Source organism: Lepidochelys olivacea, assembly GCF_965140295.1.
Source record: "Lepidochelys olivacea isolate rLepOli2 genome assembly, chromosome: 1".
In the NCBI taxonomy this organism is placed as follows: domain Eukaryota; kingdom Metazoa; phylum Chordata; order Testudines; family Cheloniidae; genus Lepidochelys; species Lepidochelys olivacea.
In genome coordinates, this window is record NC_140411.1 from 242,835,283 (window position 1) to 242,849,934 (window position 14,652).

The following is a 14,652-nucleotide window of genomic DNA, read 5'->3' on the forward strand; positions in this document are numbered from 1 at the left end:
AGGCTGAGAGCATTGGTGCGCTGCCAATATTTTAAGAAGGGGCTCTCACAAAATTTTCTCCATGTAGCCTGTTTGTAAATCCTGTACATCTGGGGCGAGGGCAGGATGCACATACTCCAAAGAGAAAGGCTGAGGGACTAAGGGAATCTATTACTTTGTTTTCCTGCTTAAATTAAAACAGTCTCATCCCCATCACCACTAGCGGGATAAGGGCTCTGTCCTTTTTGACAGAGGTTAATCACATTGTCTCCTTTTGCAGTTTGTTTCCCTTCCTGCTCCCATCTGGTCTGCTCCTCCTTCCTCGTTGTTTTTAAAGAGAAGACATAAGGACTACCACATCTAACATGGAAACTGCAGGGGCGATTTAGGCACGCACAATATAATTGCCCAGTTTGGAATTTGGACAGACAACTGGGGGTTAAACCCCTATTTCAGATCAAATGTCAGAAAATCTTGAATGACTATGAAGTTGTCAGGACTTTGTCCCAGCCAGTGGAGGGCATACCCAGCTCTAGTGCTCATTAACCCCAAGGCAGGGAATTGGTTCAGCACAGACTCTGGAACTCAATCACCAGCACCACTCCTTGCACCCCCTGGGTTTGTCTTGGAGGTCTCCCAAGTCCCATATAAGCTCTTATAAGACCCAATCCTCCTTGGCTTGTGAGAGTTGACAAGAGCTCAGCTTGAGGTGGCATGGTGGCAGGTATGCATGGCACATATACAGTTATCACTGATGTACATACACACACTGGCAGGTTTTCAAAACTTGGCTTCCATTTTTGCACAGCTTGCAGCTGTGAATAATCACAGGCACATTTTTGCATGGGTGATCATTTGCTGGTGCAGCTGAGGTAATGTAGACAACTACAAGCACCTGATAGCACCAGCAAATCAATTACTTATGCGAAGAGGTCTAAATTAACTGCATTATGCACCAGTTATTTGCACAGGCCCAACTGTATGGAAGAAAGGGGAGGCACAGAAAAGGCCAGATGAAAATCAGGACCACCCTTTAGATCAGGGGTGGGCAAACATTTTGGCCCGAGGGCCACATCGGGGTGCAAACTGTATGGAGGGCCAGGTAGGGAAGGCTGTGCCCCGCAAACAGCCTGGCGCCCTACCCCATTTGCCCCTTCCCACTTCCTGCCCCCTGACTGTCCCCCTCAGAAGCCCCCACCCATCCAACCCCCCCCCCGCTCTTTGTCCCCTGACTGCCCTGTCCTGGGACCCCCCTTCCCCAAACCGCCCCCCCCCCAGGATCCCACCCCCTATCCAACCCCCCCTGCTCCCTGTCCCCTGACTGCCCTGACCCCTAGCCACACCCCTGCCCCCTGACAGGCCCCCCGGGACTCCCACCCCCTATCCAACCCCCCCTGTTCCCCACCCCCTGACTGCCCCAGAACCTCCACCCCCATCCAACCACCCCCTGCTCCCTGTCCCGATTGCCCCCTAAGACACTTTCACCGCCACGCGCATGTCGTCGCTGCCCCCTTACCATGCCGCTCAGAGTGGAAGGAGCTCGCTGCCCGCATGGCAGCATGGCTGTGGGGGAGCGGGGACACCAGAGGAGGCGCTGGGGGAGAGCCTCCCTGGCCAGGAGCTCAGGGGCCAGGTAGGACGGTCCCGCAGGCCGGATGTGGCACGCGGGCCGTAGTTTTCCCACCTCTGCTTTAGATGCATCTCTCCCCAGTAACTAGAATGCCCAGCTAATGTAATTGATTCACAACTTTCCTAGTGAATCTTTTATTCAATGAGGATTTTCTCCTTTCCTTCGGCCAGAAGTACAAAGACGTGGAGCCCACTCTGAAGATCAAGGAGGTGGATGGCTTGGAGCTGGTGAAGAAGTTCTCAGAGGAGATGGAGAGCATGTTGCGCAGAAAAGTAGACGCTGTTGAGGTACAAACTTTATGGGGAAATCCCCTTCTGCCCACCAGAAAACTAGAGACACTGAAGGCCAAATTTTAAAGGTATTTAGGCACCTAATGATGTAAATAGGCTCCAAGTCAGAGTTAAAAAAGCACCTAGGCACCTAACTTCCATTGAAATCAATGGGACTCAGGTACGTACGTGCTTTTGAAAATCCCACTAGGTGCCTGTCTGCATCTTTAGGATCCTAAATACCTCTAAAAATATCTGGTCCTGATTTCCCTGCAACTGCTAAGCTATGCAGGTATAAAGGTTATACAGGGAGTTCATTGCCCATCCAAACAACAGCTGGTGCCTCTTGACTCCATCTGTTGTTATGTAGCCACTAGCAGAAAAATAGTGGCATACAAACAGAGGAATAGTAGCTTCTACCTCAGCCAGGGGTGAAAAATAAAAGAAGTAACTTGCTAGCTTCAAAATAAATATGAGAAAATGAACATTCATTCAACAGATCCAGGGCTAACTCTCCGGAAGATGAGACCCCTGCGCTGTGCAGCGCACACTGGCTATTGAAGAGTGGCAGCCTGTTTGAACATTGGGTGGCCCAATGTGGCATACTGTGACTATTGTCGCTGAGCAATATGGACTGTGAGTTTGACTCTTGCAGCTGCTTGAGAATGTGTATTGTGCACATTAGTTGCTCTCTGATTGGGTGAGGTTCTTTGACCTGTTTTATATAGGAAGTCAGGCTAGAATCTTGATCATAATGGTCCCTTCTAGTCTTAACATCTATGAATCTGGTGCATGCCAGTGTATTTACCCTAATTTTAGAAGTGCGGATCCATAGTCACAAAGTCCTGGCTCCCTAAAAACAATTTGGTGTAAAAAAGTAAAGATGGGCCAAAACCACAATGTTTGGATTTGGATCAAAAGGCAAGTTTGGGTGTGTTAAGGTCCAGGGTTTTGGTTTGACTCATTAGAGAGCTAGGGACCTTCCATGAAGTTTAGACTCAGATCCAAACTTGGATTGCCTTATTAAGGCCCATAACACAGCTGCAGCTTATTGTGCAGTGTTGTAAATGTGGCTGCATTTGAGCAGGATTTCATCTTCATCAGCTGATGCCCTGAAACCTGAGATTTGATAATGCAGATGATTATTTTAGCTTCCATAGCTGGCAAAGTTTACAAATGGTCATAACATTTCCCGGACCTTTTAAAAATCCAGTCATCACACTGTTTGTCTCAGTTCCCTTTATGTTGTTGATAGGCTGAAGCTGGATTGGCTCTGGATTATCTTTTACACAGGGCTCCGGTTAAAGTGGAATGAAAACTTTTGTTGTTTTTCTGAATAAAAGTCTCTCTCTATGAATATGCTCAGTGCCAGGGTACTCATTGTCTGGGGGGACAAAGTCTTAGGAATGAGTAGCTGTGAGTACATTCTCCAGATTTGAAACTTGCTCCAGAGAACTTTAGTTCCTTTATTGGATGCAGGGGAATTTGTAACCTCCCTTAGCTTCCTCTGCTGTGCTGAACTAGATCTAAAGTCCGAGTCACTGGGTTTTTCAGTATTTTGTGAACAATTCATGCTTCTGAAAAGACTTGTCCAGTGTTAGGGGGCTTATTCCTTCACACACTTACATCCCTGGTCCTTCTCGCATGAACAGAGAGCAACAATACCTGAAGTCCAAAGGTGCAAACAATTCAATGTTTATTGGGGTGAACTTCCAGCAAGCATGATTCCAGTTTCCTTCCTTAGTGTCCCCCTTCCCAGCTCTGACACCGCAGAGCCTTACCTGTGTCCCTGTTCCCATTCCCCCGCTTAGCAAAACATGATTCGAATTTCCCCACCCCCATTCCCTGTTCCCATCCCCCCCCACGCCCACTTCCTGATTGACTGCAGACTATATGGTAAAACTTGAGTTCTGCTTAGCTATACCTTAACCAATCATTTTCCTGAAATTTAACTAACCAATCCTAATCATGTTATAACATGATTATTTAACCAATTATATCCCACCACCTTAATTAGTTTACACCCAGGAAAATTAATTATACAGCAGACAGAAACAATCACAGAACCAGACAGAGATTATACAGACAAAACAATAGGGAAATGGGGACTACAATGATAGAACAAACACAGAAATGAGGATTTCACATCCCAGCTATTGATAAGTAAGTTCTTGCCAGTCAGGATGCTATCAAACTAAGTTTCCTTTTACATTTTCTAAGCACTTCCCTTTCTCTGGAGGTGATAGGCACTATCAGAACAAGATTGTATTCCTAACAGCTCAATAGCACCTTATTTCAATGTGACTAGCATTCGCTTCCCAGCTTATGGCTGCCTCTGCTGTTTAGCCAAAGACCTTAGCCTAAGAACAGGGCCTCAGACTGTTACAGTAAGAGAAGGCCCTTACACGGGCAGACAGTGATTTTGATTCTTTCTTTTATACCTCTATAACTAGCTAAGTGATAAGAATACACCTAAATTCTTAGAGTATAGGCCTTTACAGGCAGGCCTGAATATCTATATCCTAACATCCAGTGTTTCCCACTCATCCTCCCTTTGTGTGTGTTTGCATTAGAGGCTGGTGGAAGCAGCGGAAGACGCAGATCTGAACCATGAATTCAACTCCTCGCTGGTGGTACGTTCATATCCTTCAATGACAAAGCCCTGATTCATGTGACAGGGAGCCTCGAAGGAACTGGCCAATAGCCAGGCATGGTCTGCCAATCCCAGGAGCGCCCAGCTATCTAAACATCCCATTCCTAAGCATGCTGGGAATTTCCTTGCCTTCAGAGCACCCAGTAGCACACTAACAACTCACTCCTGTCTCATTAGGAGTCATCCTTATTAAATAAGTGACTGCCATGGCAGGTCCAGGGCATTATGGCAGCTCCTCACCCTGCCACAGTGGTAGTAAACTCATGCTGAAAAGCATCCTTCAGATTCTTGCTGCACATGCTGGTGGCAGCTGGGGATGTTGCAGAAAGAAGGGTGCTGACTCCTTCCACTCCAGACTCCTTGGCACCCTCAGCTGTGGCTAACTTATGGGATGCCCTTAAAGGTGATCTCCAAAGGAGGATCTCCCATATGCTGTGCCAACCTGAGAGAAAGGGATGCATTGTGATCAGCAGGAGAGGAAGTGGAGTTTTAACAGGGGGAATAACAGGGACTCTGAATGATGGATAAGTGGAAACTCTCCGCTTCCTCCTGGATTGGTATATTCCTCTGTGAACCTCACTTCTTGTCATTTGGCTGTAAAAGGCTGGTGGGGCTGGTGAGTTGATCTGATCACAGACTGGCAGGCTTGAAAATGACTACCGGGCAAGAGTGATGAATTGGCCATTATCTATTCTACTGGAGCTACCTGAACACATCTGTCAAAGAGGGTGGGGTGAAGGATTAAAGAACAAGGCTACATCTATACTGCACGCTTCTTTCAGCGGCATGTAGCATATGTACTCGGGTAGTCCCCCTAGCAGGGGTTTAAGTAGCAGTGTAGATGGTCAGGCATGTCTTAGTCAAGGAGTACAGATACACCTGAAAGGTGTGGGCATGTACCCAAGTACATGGCTTTCTACTTGCCCAAGCCATGCCTTCCCATATGCACTGCTGATTTTAGCTGCAGGAAAAGGCTTCAGCAGTGGTGAAAATCTCTGGCAGCAGGGAGGCAGCAGGGAAAGGCTCCAGGAGTGGGGAAAGCAGGGAAGGATTCTGGCAGTGGGGAAGGGCTCCAGCGGGCGGGAGGCAGCTGGGAAAAGCAGGGACAGATAATTTTTTTCTGGCAGTACAGATAATGAACTCTCTTGCTGTCTTTTCCCTCTCCTCTGTCTCATTGCTCCTCATCAACAGTTTGATTACTACAACTCTCTCCTGATTAACGAGAAAGATGAGAATGATAATTACGTGGAGCTTGGAGATGAATTCATCCTGGAGCCAAACGAGCATTTCAATAATCTGCTGGTGAACACAACATACAGCGATGTGCAACTCCCAACCAATGTCTACAACAAAGGTAAGAGGGCTCTTACCTCTGACTTCCCAACCCTGTGAGGGGAACCTGGAAACTACAGGCGAATACCAACACAAATAAGAGGGCGGGAAGTGAAAGATAGAGAAGAAGGGTTGTACTATGACTTTAAGACACTGTCCTTCTGGTGGCAGTGGGGAGCTCTGGGAGGCATCGTGCCTCCTGCAGCAGCATCATTGCAATTGTGCTTGGTGTCCTCCCCTCCTTGTGTGTCCACACATCTGCCAGTTACAATCTGGCCTTAAATCAGGAGCTGGCCTATCTCTATTGGAGTTGGCGGGCGAGCTCCTGAAACATGGGGCTGCATAGTCCTTACAGGCTGAGGCTCTTGACGACAATGGTCTTAAAGTTGCTGCCCTCTTCTATTGACATATCAGGTTGCCTCCAGCCACTGGCTCTGTGCCTGCCAGACCATCAGTCCTTCTCCTTGTGTACATTTTGGCAGGAAATGCTCCCTTACTTCTGTCTTAGGTTGGGCTCATCTCCTGTGACTGTCTGTATGTGAGCTCAGTGAAGCTACAGGAGCAAACAGAGGCAGGTGGTTACATCATTACAGGGCCAATGCAGAGAGAGAGGTTTTTTTCTCCTAAACATTTTTAAATGAATTTCATGCTGAGCTGATAGCCCTAGGGACTATAATCTAGGGCACAAAAGACCCATGTGTTCCATAAACACCCCTTCGCTGGGAGGTCTCCAATCCAACTACTGACCATACTCAGCCCTGCTTAGCCTCTAAAACCACATGACTTCAGCTACTTAAACTAGGTCATCTATCATCATGCAAGCATCCAAGCCTCTAGCCCAGTGATACTCAGACTGGGAGCTGCAAGTGGCTCTTTAATGTGTCTCCTGTGGCTCTTTGCAGCACAGTTGGTATAGGTACTTCCACCTTTTCATTTTCTCTGTATGTATAAATATCTTCTTACTATATGTTCCATTCTATGCATCCGATGAAGTGGGCTGTAGCCCACGAAAGCTCATGCTCAAATAAATGTGTTAGTCTCTAAGGTGCCACAAGTACTCCTGTTCTTTTTATTAAAACAGTGTGATTTAATTATTAACCAGTCTAAGTTAGTAACCAGTCATGACGGTTACTTTTACTCTGTTACTAACCAATTGTAGTTGGTAAAATAATAATATTTGGTCAGCCATTTTGCTGTGAGAATAATATATATTAAATAAAACAATGAATTCACATCACTGTGGCTCTTTTGTGTAATATTGGTTGCTAATTTGGCTCCTGAACCTCTGAGGTCTGAGTGTCACTGCTCTAGCCCTTCACTTACAAACACTCGTGAGTCCCATGATTTATTTGGCCTACAGTGATTCCCTTTTAAAGCTTCGCTATCATTATTTGTTATGCTGTTTGATTTAGAAATTATATACGCCACTGCAAAGTTGAAAAGCTTAAGAGGGTTTTATTGCAGAAAGAGGGTTTTGATCAAAGCTTCCCTTGTCCTGTTGCGGCTGCTCCATTTTACCCTCTCTGGTGCTGGAGTAGATACCACTACAAGCTATCTCATGTCAGCCTCAGATGTCTTATGTAAATCTTCAGATTTACACAGGTGTAAGTGAGATCAGGGGTCCAGGATCAGAGATCAAGCCTTGGGGGAGAAGCAGAGACAGAGGAATGGAATGAAGAAAACCAGGGGAGAGATGTCCAAACAGAGAGTAATAGGAGAAAGAGGGCGGGCTTTTAAATCTAAGGGCTTGTCCACACTGGGTAATTGCATCATGTTAGAACATGACTGGAGGAGTCTTGATAACTAGCACACAATGTTAAACACTCACTGTAACCTGGGACTGTCATGTTTAACATTGTTTCAGCTGATTGGGCTACCACTGCCCACCGGTATGATGATACGACACAACAATTCCTGTCTATACTGAGTGCTACATTGTATTTAACCTTGAGTTAATTACCATAACCCCTTGGGATCCTGTTCTAACTTGATGTAAATCACCCAAGGTAGATAAACCCCAGAAGAGGAAGGGAGATGATGTGTGACCAAGCAGAGTTAACTTGTGATTGCTTGTGGTGACTTACATTCCAGGATTTGCTTGAACGGTGAAAACAATTCCTCTTGCAATGTTTGTTTTAAAGCCAGTTTCAGTAGGGTATTTGTCATCATGAAGGGAGTGGCAGTAGTGAGGATACATGTTGTAATTGTGTTCAGACCATGAAGAATCATTGTATGTAAAGGCTCCATGCTGTCTGGGTCTTTCTCTTTGTTCCCACCACTCTCCTCTACACTGTGCTTTTTTTCCCCCTGTTGCACCCTTTCTTCCCCTCTCCCTATGTTTCCTGGCTCTGCATTTCCCCACAGACCCTGGCATATTGAATGGAGTTTACATGTCAGAAGCCTTGAATCCTATTTTTGTGGACAATTTCCAAAGAGACCCAACACTGACCTGGCAGTACTTTGGCAGCTCCACAGGATTCTTCAGACTTTACCCAGGTAAAGAGGCTCAGCATTCCTAGCCCTGTCTCTAAAAATCAGGGCAAAATATAAAACACACCAGGGAAGGGAACACATTGATACAGAACCTATTCTGGGAAGCCTAGGGTTAGGGGAATCACTGCCTTCCATTGTAGAATAGTAAATATGGATTGCATAGGGGTCTGGGATTGGATTCCCCAAAAGGGAGATGACTTGGAAATAACCAACAACCACAGGTTGCCTGAGCTGATTGAACTGGGATGGTGTGCACCACAGGCACATTCCTGTAAAAGAGTAACACCGGTGGTGATGAAAAACTCTCATTCTCTAGCCACCAGCTACCCTACGGGGGGACAACACAGCCAGTGTGTGGCACCTGTGACACGGAAGGAATTCTGCTTGCCTATCTGCTCTTCAGGCTGACTGCCTGCTGTAGTGCAATCTGTCCTGAGAAATCCATGACAGAGCCTTTAGTGCTCAATCTGGGCCACACACCTATCTCTCCTACTTTTTAAGATTCTCAGCCATTCTGTAAGAAAAAAGATACACTATTGCCAGCCTCAGGAGATCAAATATCATCAGTCAGTTCCCACCCCCACCCCCCAAAATCATGAGATTGGCCCCCCCAAAAGATTATATTATGGATTTGGTCTGTCTTTTGATTGTTTTGAACTCCCCCTGCCCATCACCAGTGTGTGTGTGTGTGTGTGTGACAATCAGTGTTGCCCACTCTCCCATATGTATTGGGTAAGGGGCCGGAGCTTACACCCCCACATCTGCCCAGCAATTAATTCTGCCCTGGTCCAGCCCTGCTCTGCTCCTTCTGGGATTCTTCACCCTCTCTCCCAGGCCTGTGGGGTGGAGATAGCAGCAGTGTGCTCTCTCCCTCTTCCAGGCTGAGGGGAAGGAGTTTAGCTCCCCCATCCCCTCTTGTGAGAATGGTTGGGCTGCTGGTGAGAGGGGGAGGAGCTCTTGCTTTAGCAACTCTAATTGGTTGCTCAGCCCCAGCAGGCAGGCACACCGGGCAGGCAGCCAATCGAGGGCTCAAATTCACTGGAGACTGGAGCTTCTCACATCATCGCCAAACTGGCTTCAACCTCAGCCAAAATCACGTTACTCGTCAAAAAAATCACGAGAGTCAGCAGCACTGCAGATATTGGAGAAAGCTGCGTACAAATGGTATAAAGATGATAGTAAATGCACTCCCTCCCCAATTTTTAAATGTTCCTGAGAGCACCAGGCACAGCCCAGTGACATTTTGCATAAAAATTAATCAACACATTCGAGGGAATGTGTGAAGGCCAGAAATTAAGTTAGGAAAGCTTTGCGTGTATTTATCCAACGTGCCTGCTGCTATAACGGCCGGAGCTCTGCTGTTGGCTGTGGGAGTCACATGACCCTGTGAACTAAAATAGTGAGGACTCAGAGCTAAGGATAATTGAAGGTTTGCTGCCTGCAGGGGTGGGGGGCCAAGGCCTGTTTTCCTGAGTGATTAAGCCACTGAGTCCTCCTTTTGCTGCTCTGTTCAGGGATAAAGTGGATGCCAGATGAGAATGGAGTGATCTCCTTCGACTGCAGGAATCGAGGCTGGTGAGAGATTAGGCCCTGTCATCTTTTTCTTTCTCTCGCCCTCTTTTTCTTCTCTTCTTTTGGAACTTTGATTGATCCTTGTCCTGATTTTTGTCCCACTCCTTCCTAGTGTGGGTTACAGAGATCTGAATGGGGAGTGCACAGACATCACAATCCAGTGTCTCCGGTGGGGAGTCTAATCAGAGCCTCTGTTGCATGCTGCTCCTGGGAGAGAGAGAGGATAGATGAACTAGTGTTTATGCAATCACATTGTATCATACTGGATTAGAGAGTGTTGTCCATCTCCTTCCAGCACCCCTCCCTCCCTCTTGGGGTCTAACGTCTCATATGGAATCACCATCAGTGACTCCCTTCTTTATCCCCTCCACTTTATGAGACTGCAGCCAATGGGATGGTACTGTTCAGAGTCCATCAAGTCCGCTCTTTGAATCAGTCGTCTCAGTAGCAGGGATTGCTGTTAAATAACACCAAGTTCCCTTTGTCAACTATGTCTGAGCATATCACCTCTGCAGCACTCCCAGCCTTTGCCAGCCCAGTAAACAAGAACCCAGGTCCAGCAGAGCACTATATTAAACAGCAGGACAGCCCCGTCATATAAATATGAGTGGTACATCCCACATGGGATAAAGGGTACATTCCCAAGCCTGCCACTGCCAGGCAGCTGCTCCAGACATGCATGTTATCTTGGGTCTAGAATCAAGGACCTGATATGGCAAATGGTATGCCCAGAATTCTGTCTTCCCCGTGGTTATGTTGTACCAGCTTCTCTTCTCTCCCAATCCTGTAAAGGTACATCCAGGCAGCCACCTCGCCCAAGGACATTATAATCGTGGTGGACATCAGTGGGAGCATGAAGGGTCTGCGGATGACCATTGCCAAATACACCATCATCACCATTTTGGACACTTTGGGGGAAAACGATTTTGTCAATATTATTGCAGTAAGTGTATCCCAGTCTAAATATAAAACAACTCACCCTGTCAATCATGCCTGCCTTTCAGCTCCACTAGCAAACCATGCTGGGATAGCACTAATATCACTCCAACACTTAGCTCTAGAGTTAGATGGGAATGGGAAATAAAAACAAATCAGCTATGACAAGTCAGTGGCAAGTACTTTGGTGAGTGACCAGCAGGGTAGATGCTAATTCCTTATTCACCCTGTGATTGACAGTAAAAGCTTTTTCATTCATATTTCACAGACTAAACCCAGAGGGACGGAGTCAGTCCTGGGATGGGGGCACTTGGTGCTTCGGGAAGTGATGGTGCTATTTTGATTTATGGCTGTCATCCCTCTGAGCCAGTAATACTCCAGCCTGGTGCTAGGAGGCATTGTGCTGCTGAAGCTGCTATCTTTCGTATGAGATGTATAAGCAAAATCCTGACTACTTGCGGTCAAGAAAGATAGCACTTTTCTGAAGAGTAGTGATATTAACTTTTTTATGTCCTGGCTGGGATCACCATGATACACCAGATTCTGCCCTGACTTCCCATAGAACAGAGTCCAGTAAAAGGTCAAGCTCCTGATTTTCAAAGTTTTTCATGGAATTAGGCCTAGATGCCCAAAAGACTATTTCTCCCTCTATGTGACCATGACTTCCTGTGACACCACTGGAACAATAAGACAGTTGACCAATCCCGGGGTGGCTCATGACCACAGAAGACAGAACTTGCACAGGATCAAGACTGTGGAACTCAATGCCAAAGAAAAAGAGAGTGATTGCTAACCTCTTCCCTTTCAGAGCTAAATACAAACCCCAGCTCTTTGACCAGGATTTCCCATAATTATACCCTCATTCCTATAGATTTATAGGAACAAAACATCAAAATCCCTAAGCTTGACCTCTGCTGGTAGGGAAGGAAGTGAAAGCTCATTGTTATCTGTTTAGGTTGCTAAGCTATTCCATTGACGGGAGCCATATAAGTACCTGGCTGGATAACTGGAGAAGTGAGCCGTGTTGATTCAGGAACAGAGGGAAATCATACTAAGCTGGGAGGGTTTTATGTTGGTTTTTTAAAGGGATGTATGTAATATATGTCCCCTTGTGTATTGTAATCTGGGAATCTAAGCGCTAACGTAAATTAGTCTGTAGCACAGCTATTAGAGTGTGGAGAAGACTACTGGAACTCTATTGTTAAAATAGCATTAACCCTGCAACTACGGGTGTGCCTGGATTTAATCTGCCAACATGCTACAATTTAATTAATGTATTACTTTAAAAGGCATGATTTTTAAAAGTGTGATGTGTCTAGAGCACATTATTGGCACAATAAAATTCTAAATAAAGAGGTAAATAAAACAGTGTAACTGTAAAATAGATGCTGTTTTTATCCCTATAAATGTCCTCTTACAGATCTCACTGTCAAGAGATTCCTTTTACCGCTAACCCTATTCTTTTACTTTTCTCTTTTCAGTACAATGATTATGTTCATTATGTTGAACCCTGTTTCAAGGGCATCCTGGTCCAAGCAGACAGAGATAACAGAGAGGTGAGTGCCAGACTCAGAGGTGTTGTTGGGACAGCTCTTATTGTAGTTGAGTTAGTGGGACTGTGATGCTTTCGTGGGAAACTCCAAGGACAAGAAGCAACTGATGTCCCAAAAACGTGGATTTTTATTTCTGAGACCTAGAGCCACATTCATGATGATACACTGGCTGCTCTGCATCTCTCTGGATATGCAAAGCAAATGTAAACTCAGTGCAGCTGGCTGGTTAAACCGAGTTTACAACTGATCTGTGTCTCTGGAGCAGCGCAAACTAGCCGGAGCATACCAGTCAGTCTCTCCTGTCCTATCACAAGAAACAAAAGCACATAACTCTGTGTGCCATTTCTAAAAGCTCAGACCTTCCATCCACATCCTTGGCCCTCAGAAAGGTGGGAATTCAGCCCTTTCCCAGTAAATGTCTGATCACCAATGAATGCTGCAGTCTAGGTTCCCCCTTTCATAGGGCACTTTTTCAGTGTGCTTTTCTGATAGCTGCTTTTCTAATGTGGGCGTGAGGAGCAGCTGCAGCCCTAAGGTGGTCATTGTGCATCTGACTGCTGCAAGATGCACCTCCCTCCTAGCTGGGATGTATTTTTAGCTCCAATTATATCTCCCTTGTTTCTCTCACTCTCAATCTTGTGGAGGTGGCTCATACCCACATTGTCCCTATAGTCCACAGTTAACATTATTAGAATGTTTCCCTCCACATTTCTCCCCAAACTCCCGTGTGTTTCACCCTCAGCAAAGAACAAATCTCGGAAGAGAGGTGCTGCTATTTCTGGCAGTTATTTATGAACGTGGTGTGCAGCAGCCTAGAGTACAGCACATATGTGAACATGGGTGCCCCGTGATAGAACTGTTATTGGAGTAGCCTATTGACTTTCAACATCTGCAGCCGCCATAGGGGAAGATTGCCCAGCCATCTAGAGTAGTGGTGTGCCCTGAAATACAGGGTTTCTTTGGCCCTGTGTCACCCTTCTCTCCCCTGTCCTGAGAATTCTGCCTTCCTTCTGTCCGCATCTCATATCTGCCATGTGTTTCTCACTTCACACTAGCACTTTAAGCAGTTAGTGGATGAGCTGCAGGCAAAAGGAGTGGGGACCGTCAATAAAGCCGTGCTGGAATCCTTCAAAATCCTGAGGGAGGTAAGAGCATTTTGTTCCAAGGGTGTTAAAGAGCATGCTCACTCCTCCTGCCCCCCAGCCCTTCTTCCCCATGTCTCATGGCACTGTACAGCTCGCATCGGGTCAGGGGGAATTCTCCTAGTGCGGTGACATGAACGTTTTCTGACAGGGCCAAAAGTTGCTGATGAGCATGTTGGCTGTGATTGTGACATGGATGGTGATGGTGATGATGATGAACTTGGGCACTCTGACTTTAGGGAGCTGTTTGTTTGTTAATTTATTTAAAATGCTCAAACCCGTTATTGCTCCCGATGAGGATAGTAATAAAGGCGGCATTGCCATGCCAAAGGAAAGTGGGTAGCTGACGTGGCATAGAGCCAGTTGCTATAAATAGTCACCTTTCCACAGGGAAAAGTGACCCCATAGATCAGTGCCTTGAATCGTCCATAATTACGTCCCTCAGGTCTGATGCTCAATTCATTCCATTTAATCAGAGCCTCTTACTTCATATTTCAGTGCTGTGCCAATTCATCTGTGCCTGAAAATGAACGATTGATTGACTGAAGTGACTGGAGAAGGAAGGGGGGGACCGAGACAGCTTTTTTACAAAAAGGCTTGAAATAACATAACTAAACTGACTGTATTCACTGGGCCAAATTCAGTTACTCGGGTGACTTAAATAGGAGTAGAGTTAGGCCAACACTAAGTGTTGTTGAAAATCTCATCCTTATTTTCTCCTGCTATCCCATCTCATATTGTCTGGAAGACTAATAGGACTGAGCTCAGATCTCATGTACACCAGTGTTATCAGTCAGTGGAGTTCCACCCGTGAGAGCATGCTCCCAATCAGGCCCGTTGTGCTGTTGAATCCATGACAGTATCAAACAGTATCTAGACGCTCACAGTGTTGATTGTGGTCCTGAGGGATACGCTGAAGAAGCTAGTAGTGATTGTGATTTCAATAGCTGTGTGTGTGGTAGTGTTGCTAGCAAATATAATGATACTGGTGATATGATGATGCTGGTTGTAGTGACATAAAATGTCACTACAGAGATGATAATATAAATGACAAGATGATAGCAATAATTCTGATAATGAAGGGTATGAGTGA

General features: G+C 46.1%; 1 protein-coding gene across 1 annotated transcript in view; it reads left to right on the forward strand.

The window, feature by feature from the left end:
* CACNA2D4 (calcium voltage-gated channel auxiliary subunit alpha2delta 4) overlaps nt 1–14,652 on the forward strand; it is a gene marked incomplete at its 5' end in the record, with an annotated part of 165,562 nt that overhangs the window by 15,773 nt on the left and 135,137 nt on the right. The window contains 8 exons of the mRNA XM_084613531.1: nt 1,780–1,896; nt 4,452–4,511; nt 5,723–5,885; nt 8,228–8,359; nt 9,871–9,931; nt 10,721–10,871; nt 12,346–12,420; nt 13,473–13,562. Of these exons, the coding sequence (XP_084469657.1) occupies nt 1,780–1,896; nt 4,452–4,511; nt 5,723–5,885; nt 8,228–8,359; nt 9,871–9,931; nt 10,721–10,871; nt 12,346–12,420; nt 13,473–13,562 (849 nt within the window). The remainder of the gene's footprint in view (nt 1–1,779; nt 1,897–4,451; nt 4,512–5,722; nt 5,886–8,227; nt 8,360–9,870; nt 9,932–10,720; nt 10,872–12,345; nt 12,421–13,472; nt 13,563–14,652) is intronic.